A 13,277-nucleotide genomic window follows, 5' to 3' on the forward strand; every position below is an offset into this window, starting at 1 on the left:
TGGCAGGTGGATTCTTTACGGTCTGAGCCACCAGGGAAGTCCATTCTAAATACATGTGTCAATCAAAAAAAAATAAGAGCATGCACCCCTCCTGCCCGACTGACAGCCCCTCGTCACACCTAGGGAGTCCAGACTGCTCTCCCCCTCCTCTAGGAGAGCTCTGATCACACGTGCAACTCTTCACAGCAAATGTGTTTTCTTCTACGTGTGTCATTAGTGAAAACAGGTGGCACCAACATCTGCCACAATAGGAAACAACAGTGGAATCAAATCTGGGGAAGGAGTTCTTACCTGTTTGATCCGAACTCTTGACTGTCAGCTCGTATGTTAAATCTAAAAAGGAGATCACATACAACCACTGTGAGTGATTACTGCGCATTCAAAACCATCATCTGCTCTGAAAATGCAGAACTGACTCCCACGATCAGTCCAAGGGTCCTGCCCAGACAGGGCAGGGACTGCCAGCATTAGAGGCAAAGTGACAACAGAGACCATCAGCGGCCACTGGCCTTAGTAGGGCTCAGAGGGGACCCTTCTTTCCCCTAATACGCACCCAACATCCACAATTACCAAGCAGCTTGCTCTGTGTATTACACTTTGATCCTTGGTTCCAAGATGTATTAATAATCTCTAGCCATTGCACTTGGATCCTTCCAAGTCCTCAGTAAGCTGAGAACTGGCTTTCCAGCTTTATGCTTGGTGCATGTGGCCTCGGCAAAGAGGATGAGGTAAGGCATTCAGAGGGACTCCAGCGATGACAGGGTTAACCACCCAGAGGAGGGAAGTGAAACCCCCTTCTCACTCCCCTGGCGCAGCTCTGGAGGCAACCAGTGTGAAATTGTCTTGATGACAGGTTCTGCTTTGCTCGGCAGCCCTGGAGGACAGGCCTAGGACTGCCTGCCCCCGCCCTGCCCCGGTCCCTGAAGGTTGCTGGGTGCCCCCACCCCCATACCTGTGCAATGTTGCTGCAGCCGCCTGATCTCCGCGTGCAGCCCCTTGAGCGTGCTGGCGTGCTCCCGCTGAAGGAACAAGAGGTTCTTCTGTGCGCTGTGTAACTGGTTCTCCAGGTTTGTGGCTGCCATGCTGACATGCAGGTGACCTGCGGGGGACACAGGGCCTGGTGGTAGGAGGGTCGCGGGGTGACAGGCAGGAAAAGGACACTGCCTGCCGCCTGTCCCCCCACCCCCTGCCCTGTGGCTTTGTGGGGTGGAGGGCAGTGTGAGGCCCAGCTCCGGATGCACACGGTTCCCTGATTCCAAACCCTGGCCTCGCCACGGGCTACCCGGCTGCGACCGACTGAGGCCAGACTCACTCCTGAAAGACGTCCTTGAGCGGGTAAAGCACTGGCTGCCTCCTTCCAGGAAAACCAGCTGCTGAGGAAGTGAAGTCTAGAGCTGCCAGGCCAGGAGTAGGAGGGAGATGAAGGGGCATTTCAGAGGGAAGCCCCCCAGGACGTCACAGACTTGAGAGCCAGCCACCAACCAGACCCTTCTCTCTTCTTCTGATTTCCTGAGAATGATCCCATGGGGCCACAAGGAGTGGTCTGGAGTCCAGACTCAGACCCTGCCCTACTCCCCGCCCCTCAGCTTCCAGCCTCCATCATCAGCCGCTCACTCAGGGCTCAGACTCTTGGCCTAACTGTAACTCGAGAAATGTGGTGAAGTCAGCCGGCCTTTCTGGAAAGGCTACCAGAGTAATTCAAGACACCTTTGCACAGTACTGGAAAATGCTATGGATGAAATGTGGATTATCTGTCTATAAATTATTCCTGTGAATACAGAGCCTCACGGTGCTTTTTCCCTAGTCTGCTGGGCCAGCAGGCACCCCTCAGAGGAAACACCACCTCTCACGGGGCTTCCAGTGGCTGGGTGTGTGGTAGGGCAGCAGCGTGGTTCAAGGGGCCGCTCTAGAGGTGACAGCGCAATGGGTGACACCAAGCTCAGTCTGTTATCTTTTTTTTTTTAACTTTACAATATTGTATTGGTTTTGCCATACATCCAAATGAATCCGCCACAGGTATACATGTGTTCCCCATCCTGAACCCCCCCTCCCTCCTCCCTCCCCATACCATCCCTCTGGGTCGTCCCAGTGCACCAGGCCCAAGCATCCAGTATCGTGCATCGAACCTGGACTGGCGACTCGTTTCATATACAGTATTATACATGTTTCAATACCATTCTTAAGTCCCATGGTGAAATCTACACCCCAACTCTTGAGCTAAGAATGGGGTGTATTTAGAACCCCAGGACATGCGTTTTTCTTCACAAGAGAAAGCTCCTTCAAAGGAAAATGAAGATGTGCAGGGAAGGACGGAGGGTGCGCCAGACAGAGCCTGGGAGGAGGATGCTCACCCGCACATCCTAGAAAGACACGCCTAGCAGGGGAGAAGCTGGCGAGACACAGCCGTGACTAAGAGGAAACTGAGGGGCTTCCCCGGTGGCCCAGTGGTAAAGTACCCGCCTGCCAACGCAGGAGACTCGGGTTCAAACTCTAGGTCGGGAAGATCCTCTGGATAAGGAAATGGCAACCCACTCCAGGAATCTTGCCTGGAGAATCCTGCAGACAGAGGAGCCTGGCAGGCTACAGTCCATGGGGTCACAAAGAGTCGGATGCGACTGAGCACACAGGCAGACACACGCAGCTTTGGGTGGCAGTGTTCACCGCGCCTTAGTACAGGAAGCGATCTGGGAAAGTGTTGCCTGGAGCCTTAGAATTTATCTTCCCTCTGACTTAGCAATTCCATTTCTAGGAATCCACCAGAGGGAAATAATAACCTCCGTGTGAGGAAGATGGAGCTGTAAGGACAGTCATTGCACTGCATTTTACGGTCAGAACTGAGTCAGGAAACAAACTCAAAATCCAGTAAGAAGGAACGGGTTGAATAAATGAGAGAGTCATCTCTATGGAAGGAGGATCGGATCTCCCCAGAGGCCTGGAACTCTACCTAAGGTCTGGCCGCAGGCCACGCCACAGTTGAGTTTCCATCCACCAGAGCTGCCCTCGGAGGAGCCGAGAGCAGCCTGCCTGTGGGAGCAAGGAAGGTTTCTGCCACCCCCGGAATTGTCTCCGTGCTGCAGCCACAAGCTTCTTGTACGTGACTGCTGGGCCAGATACTAGTTCTAACTGTAGCCCCATGGTGCCTGAGATCCTGACGGCATGGTCAGGATGTGGCCTTGGGAGGCGTACGCTGACCTAACAAGGCGCCAGCTCGGAGCAAGGCAAGTCCAGGGTGTGAGCCATGAAGGGTATGTGGCAATTCCAGGGGAGATGTGTTTCTCTTTAAAAGGACAGACCTGGGACTTGCCTGCTGGTCCACTGGTTAAGACACTGAGCTTCCAAAGGAAGAGGTGCAGGTTTGATCCCTAGTCGGGGAACTAAGAGCCCACATGCAGCGCAGCCAGAAATAATTTAAAAGGACAGACCTAAATCTGTGCTAATGTGGCTAATGGAAAAAGCAGAGCCTGTGTTTTAGGGGGTTGCCATTGATGAAAAAGAACCGTTTACATTCCATCCAGAACTTGGTGGGTCCAGGCGGGTAAAGAACAGACCGGGCGTCCAAAGCCCCCTCGCTGTCCATCTTCTCCGCGACCTGGAGCAGCCACCGCTGTGTCTTGGTGACCCTACTTCAAAAACAGTTCTCGAATCCACTGGTTTTTCTCCGTCTTACGCCTAAGCCACATCACCCTCACCTGGATCGCTGTAGAACCCTCCCTCTGTCCCCTCTCACCTCCTCGATTCCGTCCCCACAGAGGAGCAGAGTGATGTTAACAGGACCTTCCACGGCTCTGAGTGTGGTGGGTTCACGAAGCCCCGGGACCAGCCCTGTGGTCTCCACGCCCAGCGGCTCAGTGAGCGTCCAGGGCCTTGGCCTCTGGGGGCCTGTCTTGGGTCCCTCTGCCCAAAAGGCTCCTCTCGTGTCCTCCCTTCAGCCCACCGTTCCCTGTGAGCTGAGGTCTGCATGTCTTTACTTCTTGGCTCAAGTTCACTTCTGCCCTGGCCCCAGGCTGGGCGTGGTCACGCCTCCCGCCCTTCACTGCCAGCCCACAACTAGCCAACTATCTCCTGCCTCCACGCACAGACTGCAGGTTGGGTCACTGCTGGATCCCAAGCCCTTGCTCGGAGTGTGGCACCCAAGAGGCCAGCTGTCAGCACTTGCTAAACCAGCGGGCCCCAGCACCAGGCTGTCGAGCGTGGGTGTGGCACCAGGGGAGCTCAAGGCCTTTGGGGCTAAAGAGCCTTTGTTTCCACAAACTTCTGACTTAATTTTGCGCCTCTCAAGGCATGCCTTGTGCAAAGAAAGCACGATATACTACAATTGCAAAACGGTTTTGTCCAGCGCTGATGGTACAAATGAGGTGCCCAGAAATAAATATTTCTATGACGTACCATCAGGAGCAGGGAGGGGAGTGGAAATGTGGCCTCCACAAGCACCCCTTTTCCACATCACAGCATGGGGTTCAGTTTTACTTGTGGGGACGTTGCCAGTGGTCCAGGGGTTAAGAATCTGTTTTCCAAATTAGGGGACTCGGGTTCAATCCCCAGCTTCCCTGGTAGCTCAAGTGGTAAAGGATCTGCCTGCAATGCAGGAGACCTGGGTTTGATCCCTGGACCAGGAAGATCTTCTGGAGGCAGGTATGGCTACCCACTCCAGTATTCTTGCCTGAAGAATCTCAAGGACAGAGGAGCCTGCTGGGCTACAGTCCACGGGGTAGCAAAAGAGTCAGACACGACTGAAGTGACTGAGCATGCATGCATGGGTTCAATCCCTGGTTGGGGAACTAAGAATCCCACATGCCACGGGGCAACTAAACCCATGCCACAACTAGAGCAGCCCCCAAGCCACAATGAAGATCTGTGTGCCACAACTAAGACCCGAGGCGGTCAAATAAATATTAAAACATGTTTTACTTGTAACAAATTTAATGATTTAAATAAGCATTTGCATTCTAGCTGCCTTCATGAGTCAGCGACTTGAACTGCACTAAATCTGTTATTCATTAATTCATCACCATAACTACAGAAATAAAAGTGTGCCCTCGAAGCTTCCCATTCACGTGGGCAGGCAGTCTGGAGACGAAGGAACAGAAGACAGGGGAGTGTGAGTGTGTGATGGGCAGAGCCGGCTCTGTTTGGAGCTCGGACAGTTCGAGGACAAGGGTTTTTCAGCCCTGTGATACTCCATCTGGATGCTGGTGTCTCCTCTTCCACAATCTACACTGACTTACAAGGCCCAGAAGAGGAGATACCATCTGGGCAGGGCATCCTCTGGTTGCTGGATGTCCACGAGAGAGACAGGTTCACTTAGGTCCAAGGAGACAAGTCTCATCTCCAAATGGGATCCAGATTACTGTCAATACATTATTTTCTCACCAGCACAAAGAGGTAAACCGTATCACTGACTTCTGGAGAATAGAGAGTTGCTGCTGTTTTAAAGAAGGTGATGGTTTAGGACTGCCCTGGTGGTCCAGTGGCTCAGACTCCGTGCTCTCAGTGCAGAGGGTCTGCGTTCAATCCCTGGTCAAGGAACTAGATCCTACATGCTGCAACTAAGAGTTCACGTGGCGCAACTAAACATCTGATGTGATGCAACTGAGACCTGGCACAGCCAGATAAATAATGTAAAATAAATATTTTAAAAGAGAGAAGGTAATGATTTAATGTCATCTCCTTGGCTACTGATGACACGGAATCACGACGACGACTTAATCCTTCCAAGAAGCTGACATGAATGAAGCTACAGAAGCATCCTGTTTAGATCAAGGAGACGCAGCTGAGACGCAGACAGTCTGGAGGAAGGGAGGGAATCGGTCCTGGGAGGCTGTATTCAGCATCTCTGAGGCGCTATGGGATTCAGAGACATGAAGGAGCATTCATGACCCCTCCCTGGAAGGGTCAGCGCGACGGATGAAGGGAAAACGCAGGCGTCTGCTGCAGATGAATAATGCATCCGGCTTGAGCAAAGGCACTCAGGCCCCCTCAGCTGTGTCAGCCAGTAATGGCGGGTGACATCCATAAAGCGTGGCTGGCAAAACACTGCACTTTTCAGGTCAAAAGGGCACACACTACACGTTGTGGGCTCTTTGTACTGCAGCTTTTTGTCTCGAGGCAATCCCGTTTCTTCTCTGTGTTACCAGGAGCCATCGGCAATTTTACAGTTATTTGCTCGGTCAAAGGCAGCGTGGCCTGGACATGGGCCCTCTTCTCCCCTGGGAGATGCAGTCCTCGCTGCGAAGGACTAGATTTCAGCCAGGGTAGCAGTCAGAGGGCAAGCCTGCCCTCTGCCCGCATCTTCCCCAGGGAACCCTGGCAGAGGCAGACGCCTTGGGCATCTCAAAGTGGGCCCACCTGTGGAACCGGTTACCTTAATTGTGTTTGGAGGTTAGGCCACATCCATGTTTTTTTCCCCCTTTGGCAAATTCACTAGGAATTAAATTTCTGTGAATTTACTGTTTGCTCTACATGTTCAGAAACTTAACACTCGAAAAGGACTGAGTTCTATAAAGGTGGGCACCTGGCCGCGACGGCTTCCCAGAGTGGGGAGGGACACGAACATCATCTCCTGGTGACGACATGCTCTCCGTGACTGTTCTCAGAGAGACGTGAGGACCCCGACCTTGCTGGGTCTGCTCTGTCTCGGCCTGAGGACAAATGGCCCGTCAGTAGCTCACGTCCAGTTGTCAACCAAACTCACAACTAATGTCCCTTCCCCGCTTTCAGGGCTTTACTGTATAAATGATGACATTAGGGTCTTATTTATGGAACTGTCTCTGCTCACACGAGAACAGAGTGTTTTCCCAACACTTATGTCACTTCACAAACACCCCTCTGGGGAAAAACAGGAACCTACCTACCCACAAGCGAAAGGGTAGTTCGAGAAATGCCGCATCTGAGCCTTGCTCCTCGCCCTCGGGTCCTGTGCATGGATCTCAGTTTCGTTCAGGGATTCAGATGCTTTCCACAAAGCACATGTCTTGTAGTGCTCTGTGGCCGAGGGGAAAGGAGCACCGTCTGTTGCAGAAGCGTCTTGGCCGGAAGGGATGCAGTGCCCACCACCTCCCCCCACCCCTGGCAGACCACCAGGATGGGCCTGGAGCACCACTGCTAACGCAGGCAGGATTCACCACTGCCTACACGCAGGTGAGTCAACGACCAAGAAGGCTGTGCTGTCCATCCAACACAGCAGAAAGAACTCACCAACAAGTTCTGCTTTTTTTTTTTTTTTTGACCACACCACTCGATCCCTACCAGGGATTGACCCCCATGCCCCCTGCGCATTGGTAGTGAGGGGTCTTAACCACTGCCCCCCTGGGGAAGTCCTGAGTCTTGCTCTTAATACCTGCCAGGGTTTCCAGGAAATGGGCGAGGGCGTTCTGGGCCTAGCCAGCCTTTCTTTGGAAAGCAGCCAGGCAGCACAGGAAGAGACGACGAGGTACTGTCACGTGATGTGTGCGTCCTGATCCTTGGCCGGTGCCCAGTCCAGGAGCCGGGGCCACATTCCCTGTCTCCCTGTCCACGGCCAGGCTCACAGGAGCCCTCTGGGGGCTGAGTCAGCACGGAGCCCGTTCTGGGGCCAAAAGCAGTGCCTCAGCTCGGCCACCAGCAGCCGGAGAAGGCCCTGGGACTCCAGTGGCAGAGGCACTCGGGCCAGATTCATCTTTTCCCCTTTTAAACAGGTACCTTGCTTTTGCTCTGATGGCTCTCCTAGGCACACTCAGATCTTGCCTACGTTCTCCTCTCGAGGCATAGCCCTGATCGTGTCACATCCCTCTGATGTTCTTGGAGTCCAGCTCCATGTTCCCAGAGGCCGTGCCTGCCAGCTGCCTCCCCTCAGCCTCCCCCGGCACGCCTACGCTGCTGGCCCCTCACCCTCGGCATCTGCCCCGCTCCCCACCCCAGCACGGGGCCTCTGCACACCGGTCCTGCAATCTACACTGCTCCTGGCAAACCAACGCCCACCCACTCTTCCTCCATGTCTGCACTCCTTCCCGCATTACGTACGAGCTTTGGATACTTTTCTATGGCTTCCTGAGGGTGCCGAGTGGGGAATCTCAACAAGAATTACAGGGCATTAATAAAAAAGCACTGCCACAGTGCTGATTAGAACATGACCTCATCCCGTAATTTCTTCACATGCCAGAAGCAATATTTTCAAGTATCCCGGGACCACACTTCTTAGACTAAAAGAAATGAAGTATCTTTGTTAGGGAAGGGTCTCACCATTTAAAAATGGGACATTTCTTTGTTCCTGGGTGATCGAAAGTAGACCTATCTTTTTTGCTCGACACAAAACTTGTGGAAATAGGGTAATAATTTTAGAATCTGAAAAAAAATTATAGCACACCCAGTACTCACGTGGTGCTGTGAATTAGTTATAACAAGCTATTTTAGATTCTAGTCATGAATAAGTTATAACCCATTCACATCTGGTTCTCAGGCCGTGAACCACCAGAAAGACAGGAGCCTGGCTGCCTCTGCAGGTGCTCGGCAGGGCCTGAGACCCAGCAGGAAGTGCCTGGCTCTGTCCAGACCCTCGGCGTCCAAGCCTTTTGTGCATAAAGACCTCTGCGGCTTTTCTTGTGGGAACTCTCTGTGCGGCTCTGGTGTCCTTTAGCTGAAGCACTGTCATGGTGAATATGAAGACTGGCCAGAGGACAAAGGTGGCGAGTGTCGTGATGAAGTGTAAGAGGAGAAGAGATGGTTTCCAGCCTTGAGGTGGTGCCCTAAGTAGATTCATACACTCAGGAAAGGCTGAGGGTGGAAGAGACCTTCAAAAGCAACTATTCTGTATTTCCACACCTCTGTATTTCAAGGTCAAGAACCTGCAGCCCAACAAAGATTTGCTTAGCACAGTAGGATTTAAAAAAAGGGCAGAAAGGCAAAAGTCTTGAGGTGCTTGAGTGTTTAGGGGTTAAATCTAACCCTATTTTGTCACCAAAACCATCGTAATATCTAACTTAAGGAGCCATCCCAGTGCTGGAATTTGCTGGTAGTCCAGTGGCTAAGAGTCCAAGCTCCCAATGCAGGGGGCTCGGGTTCAATCCCTAGTCAGGGAACTGGATCCCACATGCCACAACTAAAGATCTGGCATGCCTCAACAAAGACTGAAGACATGGCAAAGCCAAATAAACAAATACATAAAAAGGGTTAAGTGCTCAATGCAATCACTTATGGTGTCTGGCACGCAGTAAGTCCTCCGTAAACGTCAGCTATATTATTTTACGTAAATGTTGGTCAATATACAAATATTGTTTACTTGGTCCCACACTAGGGTATGATGTTTCCTGAACATCATCTGAGTTTGAAAATGAGCTAGCAAAGGATTCTAGTTCCTTCCAAAGAGGAAAACATAAAAGCAGACGGGGCATTTTCTGATGGCCTTTTCCATTTTCATTGGAGAGAAGCCATTCAGGGAAGTGAACAGAGACAGGCAGGCAGAGCCAGGCACCCTAAGGGACAGTAGAACCTACTTCCTACTTTGAATCAATCTATAAGACTCTACAAGAAGCTACAAGAAGGTCGAAGGCTAATTAGGCCATCAGCTCTCAATCCAGGATACTTGCTTGTAGCAAGGGAAACTTACCGTCTCTGAGAAGTGAATCCTGACGTTATTCTGCATTCACAACCTTCCTGGATAAAGACACTGTTGTGAGTTGCATGACCCCGTCATTTCTACTTGCACATATTATTTAAGAAATTCAACTGATAAGTTGTCTGAGAGTCCTCAAGAGTTGGGGCACCAAGAAAAAGGACGGCATTTCAAGGAGATGAAAGCATTCAGCAGCCACTCCAAAAATATTCTGATAAAAGGAATGGACACCATGAAAAAGTGGAAGCAAAAAGGACACTGAAAATCAAAGGTGCAACTGTTTTTAAAGTGAGAAAAAATCTTATTAATCGTTCTTAAGGAATTGGGATATTTTTAAAAACTAATACAACAGGTGAGTTGAGAGCTTAGCACACCAATCAGAACCTTGGGTTCCAATTCAGACTCAGCCACGTTCTAACTGTAGCCTCTGTCTGCCCCTACTGTGTCCTCCCATGACACAGGGAACAATACCAGTACTTATAAGACACAGTGACTGGGGGATGTCTCAGATAAAGCACTTAACCTATGTCTGGTCTACAGCGATAAAGTGGTACCTGCACTAAATCTGCACTCGTCCACATGAGTGGAAACTGGGTGGAGATATTTTGTGAGGCCTGTTCTCTGTCTGGGTGGATAGTGCATATCATCTTTTAATAGCTGGTCTGTAAGCTTCCCAGGTGGCACACTGATAATCCACCTGCCAACGCAGCAGACCCAAGAGATGTGGGTTCGATCCCTGAGTCAGGGAGATCCTCTGGAGTAGGAAATGGCAACCTGCTCCAGTTTCTTCTTGCCTGGAAAATCCCATGGACAGAGGAACCTGGAGGGCTATAGTCTGTGGGGTTGCAAAGAGTCGGATGTGACTGAGCACATAAAACTTCTTTAATGATGAAAATATATTACTTTATAGTCAGAGAAAAATATAAAGCAGTTTCTCTTAAAAAAACATAACCACTAACTATCCACTAGCAAAGTGGTATCATATGTTTTAATTATGCTGTTTCAGGGTAGTCTTGGGTTGCTTTACCAGTTTTTATAAAAGCAACAATTTAGTGTCCCTGAGACATGCAGAAAATGATTGTGAGGAGCCCTTGAGCACCTCCCCACCCCCATGTGTTACACCTTCCTGTAATTCTCTGACATTATCCATCATAAAATGTAAGGCCCATCAATAGTTCTTTAGTCACTGACAGCCATTTCCTCCTTGAAAGAATGCACAGTCTAACATGAAAGCTGTAATAGATGTGATTAGAGGGATCCGCAATTAGGTGGGGAAATACGATACGTGGTCGTCTGGGAAGTCTGCAGTCACTGGAGGCCTACACGATGGATTTATGAACCATGATTCTCTGCAGTCTGATTAGCTCATAGTTTAAGCGGGGGGCGGGTTGGGCTTCTATATAAAAAATCATATGTCAAGTGTCTGTACACTGGTAGGGGCTCGGCCCTTCCGTGTGAAAATGTCTCAGGAAGAAAACAGGTCTGTGTTTCGTTTCAGGTTGTCTAAAAGGCCCTCCGAGTGGGCCGCGCAGGCCGGGTAAAGACAAGCACGTGCAGTCCCATGGTCTGAAGCCATCCGGTACCTTCCAGGAGCGCCTGGAGCCTCCTGGAAAACTGGGTGACTTCACCCGCTGTGGCAGACCCCACCCCAGGAGGCAGGGGCACCAGCACCCCGTCCTCCCCCGACCCCGGCCAGGAGGGGCTGCCCCCGGGGCATCACATCAGCACAGTCAGCTCAGTGCTGCTTGTTTCAGGGAGGGTGCGTCTAAGGAAGGAGGTGGCCAAGGCTGGTGGGGCTGTGATGGCACCACTTGGCCCTGCCTGTCCTCCTCCCGCTCTTTCTGGGCAGCCTCCAGCTGACTTCCCCCAAGGATGACCCAAATAGCTTCATTTCAGAAGCTAGAGCAGAAAACATTTGCAACTAAATAGAGATGCCATTCGTGAGCTTCTGACAAGCTTGTGGTTGAGCCAACAATCTAGGGACATATAAAACCTCACGGCTCACCACACACCTAGTTCTACCTAGTGATATTTGCCTGTAAAAGGAAAGGAAAATTAGCAAGTCATATCTGATGAGTGGTTCCATTTCTACATCTGACTGTGATTACTGCAGATTTTAATTGTCTGTGGGTTGATAACTCTTAAGTTACCCAAATGCCAAACTGTCTTTTCACACTAATGAAATAGGAGATACTTCTTAAATGTTACTGCTTGATGGTCACTATCCTAAACTGTATTTCTGAGGCTGAGATGTGTTCAAGCGAACACTTGCTTTAAAAAAAACTCTGTGTGTGGTTTACCAAACAGATGAACCATTTCAATGGATTTAGCTGATAGGGTTTTTCTTTTATCTATCTTATGGGCCTGACTAATAAGAGTATAGGTTTTAAGGAAAGAAAGGCATCATTAATCAAAGCTCTATACACTTTAATTTAGCCATACTTTTCTTTTATTACTTACAATAAAGTAAACTAGTCAATTGTTTCAGTCGTGCTAATAGAACATATTTAGCCAAACTCTCACTGGGCATCTAAGAAGATGACCACTGATATATAAAAGCACAAGCCTTTATCCTTGTGCATATCCTGAGATATGTAGATAAAACCACTCCAGTGGCAGAAACCTCAGCAGTGGCCACAGGACTGGAAAAGGTCAGTTTTCATTCCAATCCCAAATAAAGGCAATGCCAAAGAATGCTCAAACTACCACACAATTGCACTCATCTCACACGCTAGTAAAATAATGCTCAAAGTTCTCCAAGCCAGGCTTCAACAATATGTGAACCGGGAACTTCCAGATGTTCAAGCTGGTTTTAGAAAAGGCAGAGGAACCAGAGATCAAATTGCCAACATCTGCTGGATCATCGCAAAAACAAGAGAGTTCCAGAAAAACATCTAATTCTGCTTTATTGACTATGCCAAAGCCTTTGACTGTGTGGATCACAATAAACTGTGGAAAACTCTTAAAGAGATGGGAATACCAGACCACCTGACCTGCCTCTTGCGAAATCTGTATGCAGGCCAGGAAGCAACAGTTAGAACTGGACATGGAACAACAGACTGGTTCCAAAGAGGAAAAGGAGTCCGTCAAGGCTGTATATTGTCACCTGCTTATTTAACTTGTATGCAGAGTACATCATGAGAAACACTGAGCTGGACGAAGCACAAGCTGGAATCAAGATTGCCGGGAGAAATATCAATCACCTCAGATATGCAGATGACACCACCCTTATGGCAGAAAGTAAATAAGAACTAAAGAGCCTCTTGATGAAAGTGAAAGAGAAGAGTGAAAAGTTTGGCTTAAAGCTCAACATTCAGAAAAATAATATCATGGCATCTGGTCCCATCACTTCATGGGAAATAGATGGGGAAACAGTGGTAACAGTGGCTGGCTTTATTTTGTGGGCTCCAAAATCACTGCAGATGGTGATTGCAGCCATGAAATTAAAAGATGCTTACTCCTTGGAAGGAAAGTTATGACCAACCTAGACAGCATATTAAAAAGAAAAGACATTACTTGGCCAACAAAGGTTCGTCTAGTCAAGGCTATGGTTTTTCCAGTGGTCATGCATGGATGTGAGAGTTGGACTATAAAGAAAGCTGAGCACCGAAGAATTGATGCTTTTGAACTGTGGTGTTGGAGAAGACTCTTGAAGGTCCCTTGGACTGCAAGGAGATCCAACCAGTCCATC

At 49.8% G+C, this 13,277-nt stretch overlaps 1 protein-coding gene across 5 annotated transcripts in view; it reads right to left on the bottom strand.

Moving 5' to 3' along the window:
* The window catches only part of CCDC92 (coiled-coil domain containing 92), a 36,355-nt gene that overhangs the window by 3,045 nt on the left and 20,033 nt on the right, over nt 1-13,277 (bottom strand). For 4 of the 5 annotated variants that reach the window (XM_070386304.1, XM_070386300.1, XM_070386301.1 and 1 more), the window contains 2 exons: nt 953-1,099; nt 292-333 (listed from right to left, as the gene is read on the bottom strand). In XM_070386304.1, coding sequence (XP_070242405.1) covers nt 292-333; nt 953-1,082 — 172 coding nt within the window. In that variant the 5' untranslated portion in view covers nt 1,083-1,099. Of the gene's footprint in view, nt 1-291; nt 334-952; nt 1,100-9,580; nt 9,634-13,277 lie in introns of those variants that run through there. The other variant, XM_070386302.1, reaches the window with a different exon arrangement.

The sequence above is a fragment of the Bos mutus genome, chromosome 17 (genome assembly GCF_027580195.1).
Source record: "Bos mutus isolate GX-2022 chromosome 17, NWIPB_WYAK_1.1, whole genome shotgun sequence".
Classification (NCBI taxonomy): domain Eukaryota; kingdom Metazoa; phylum Chordata; class Mammalia; order Artiodactyla; family Bovidae; genus Bos; species Bos mutus.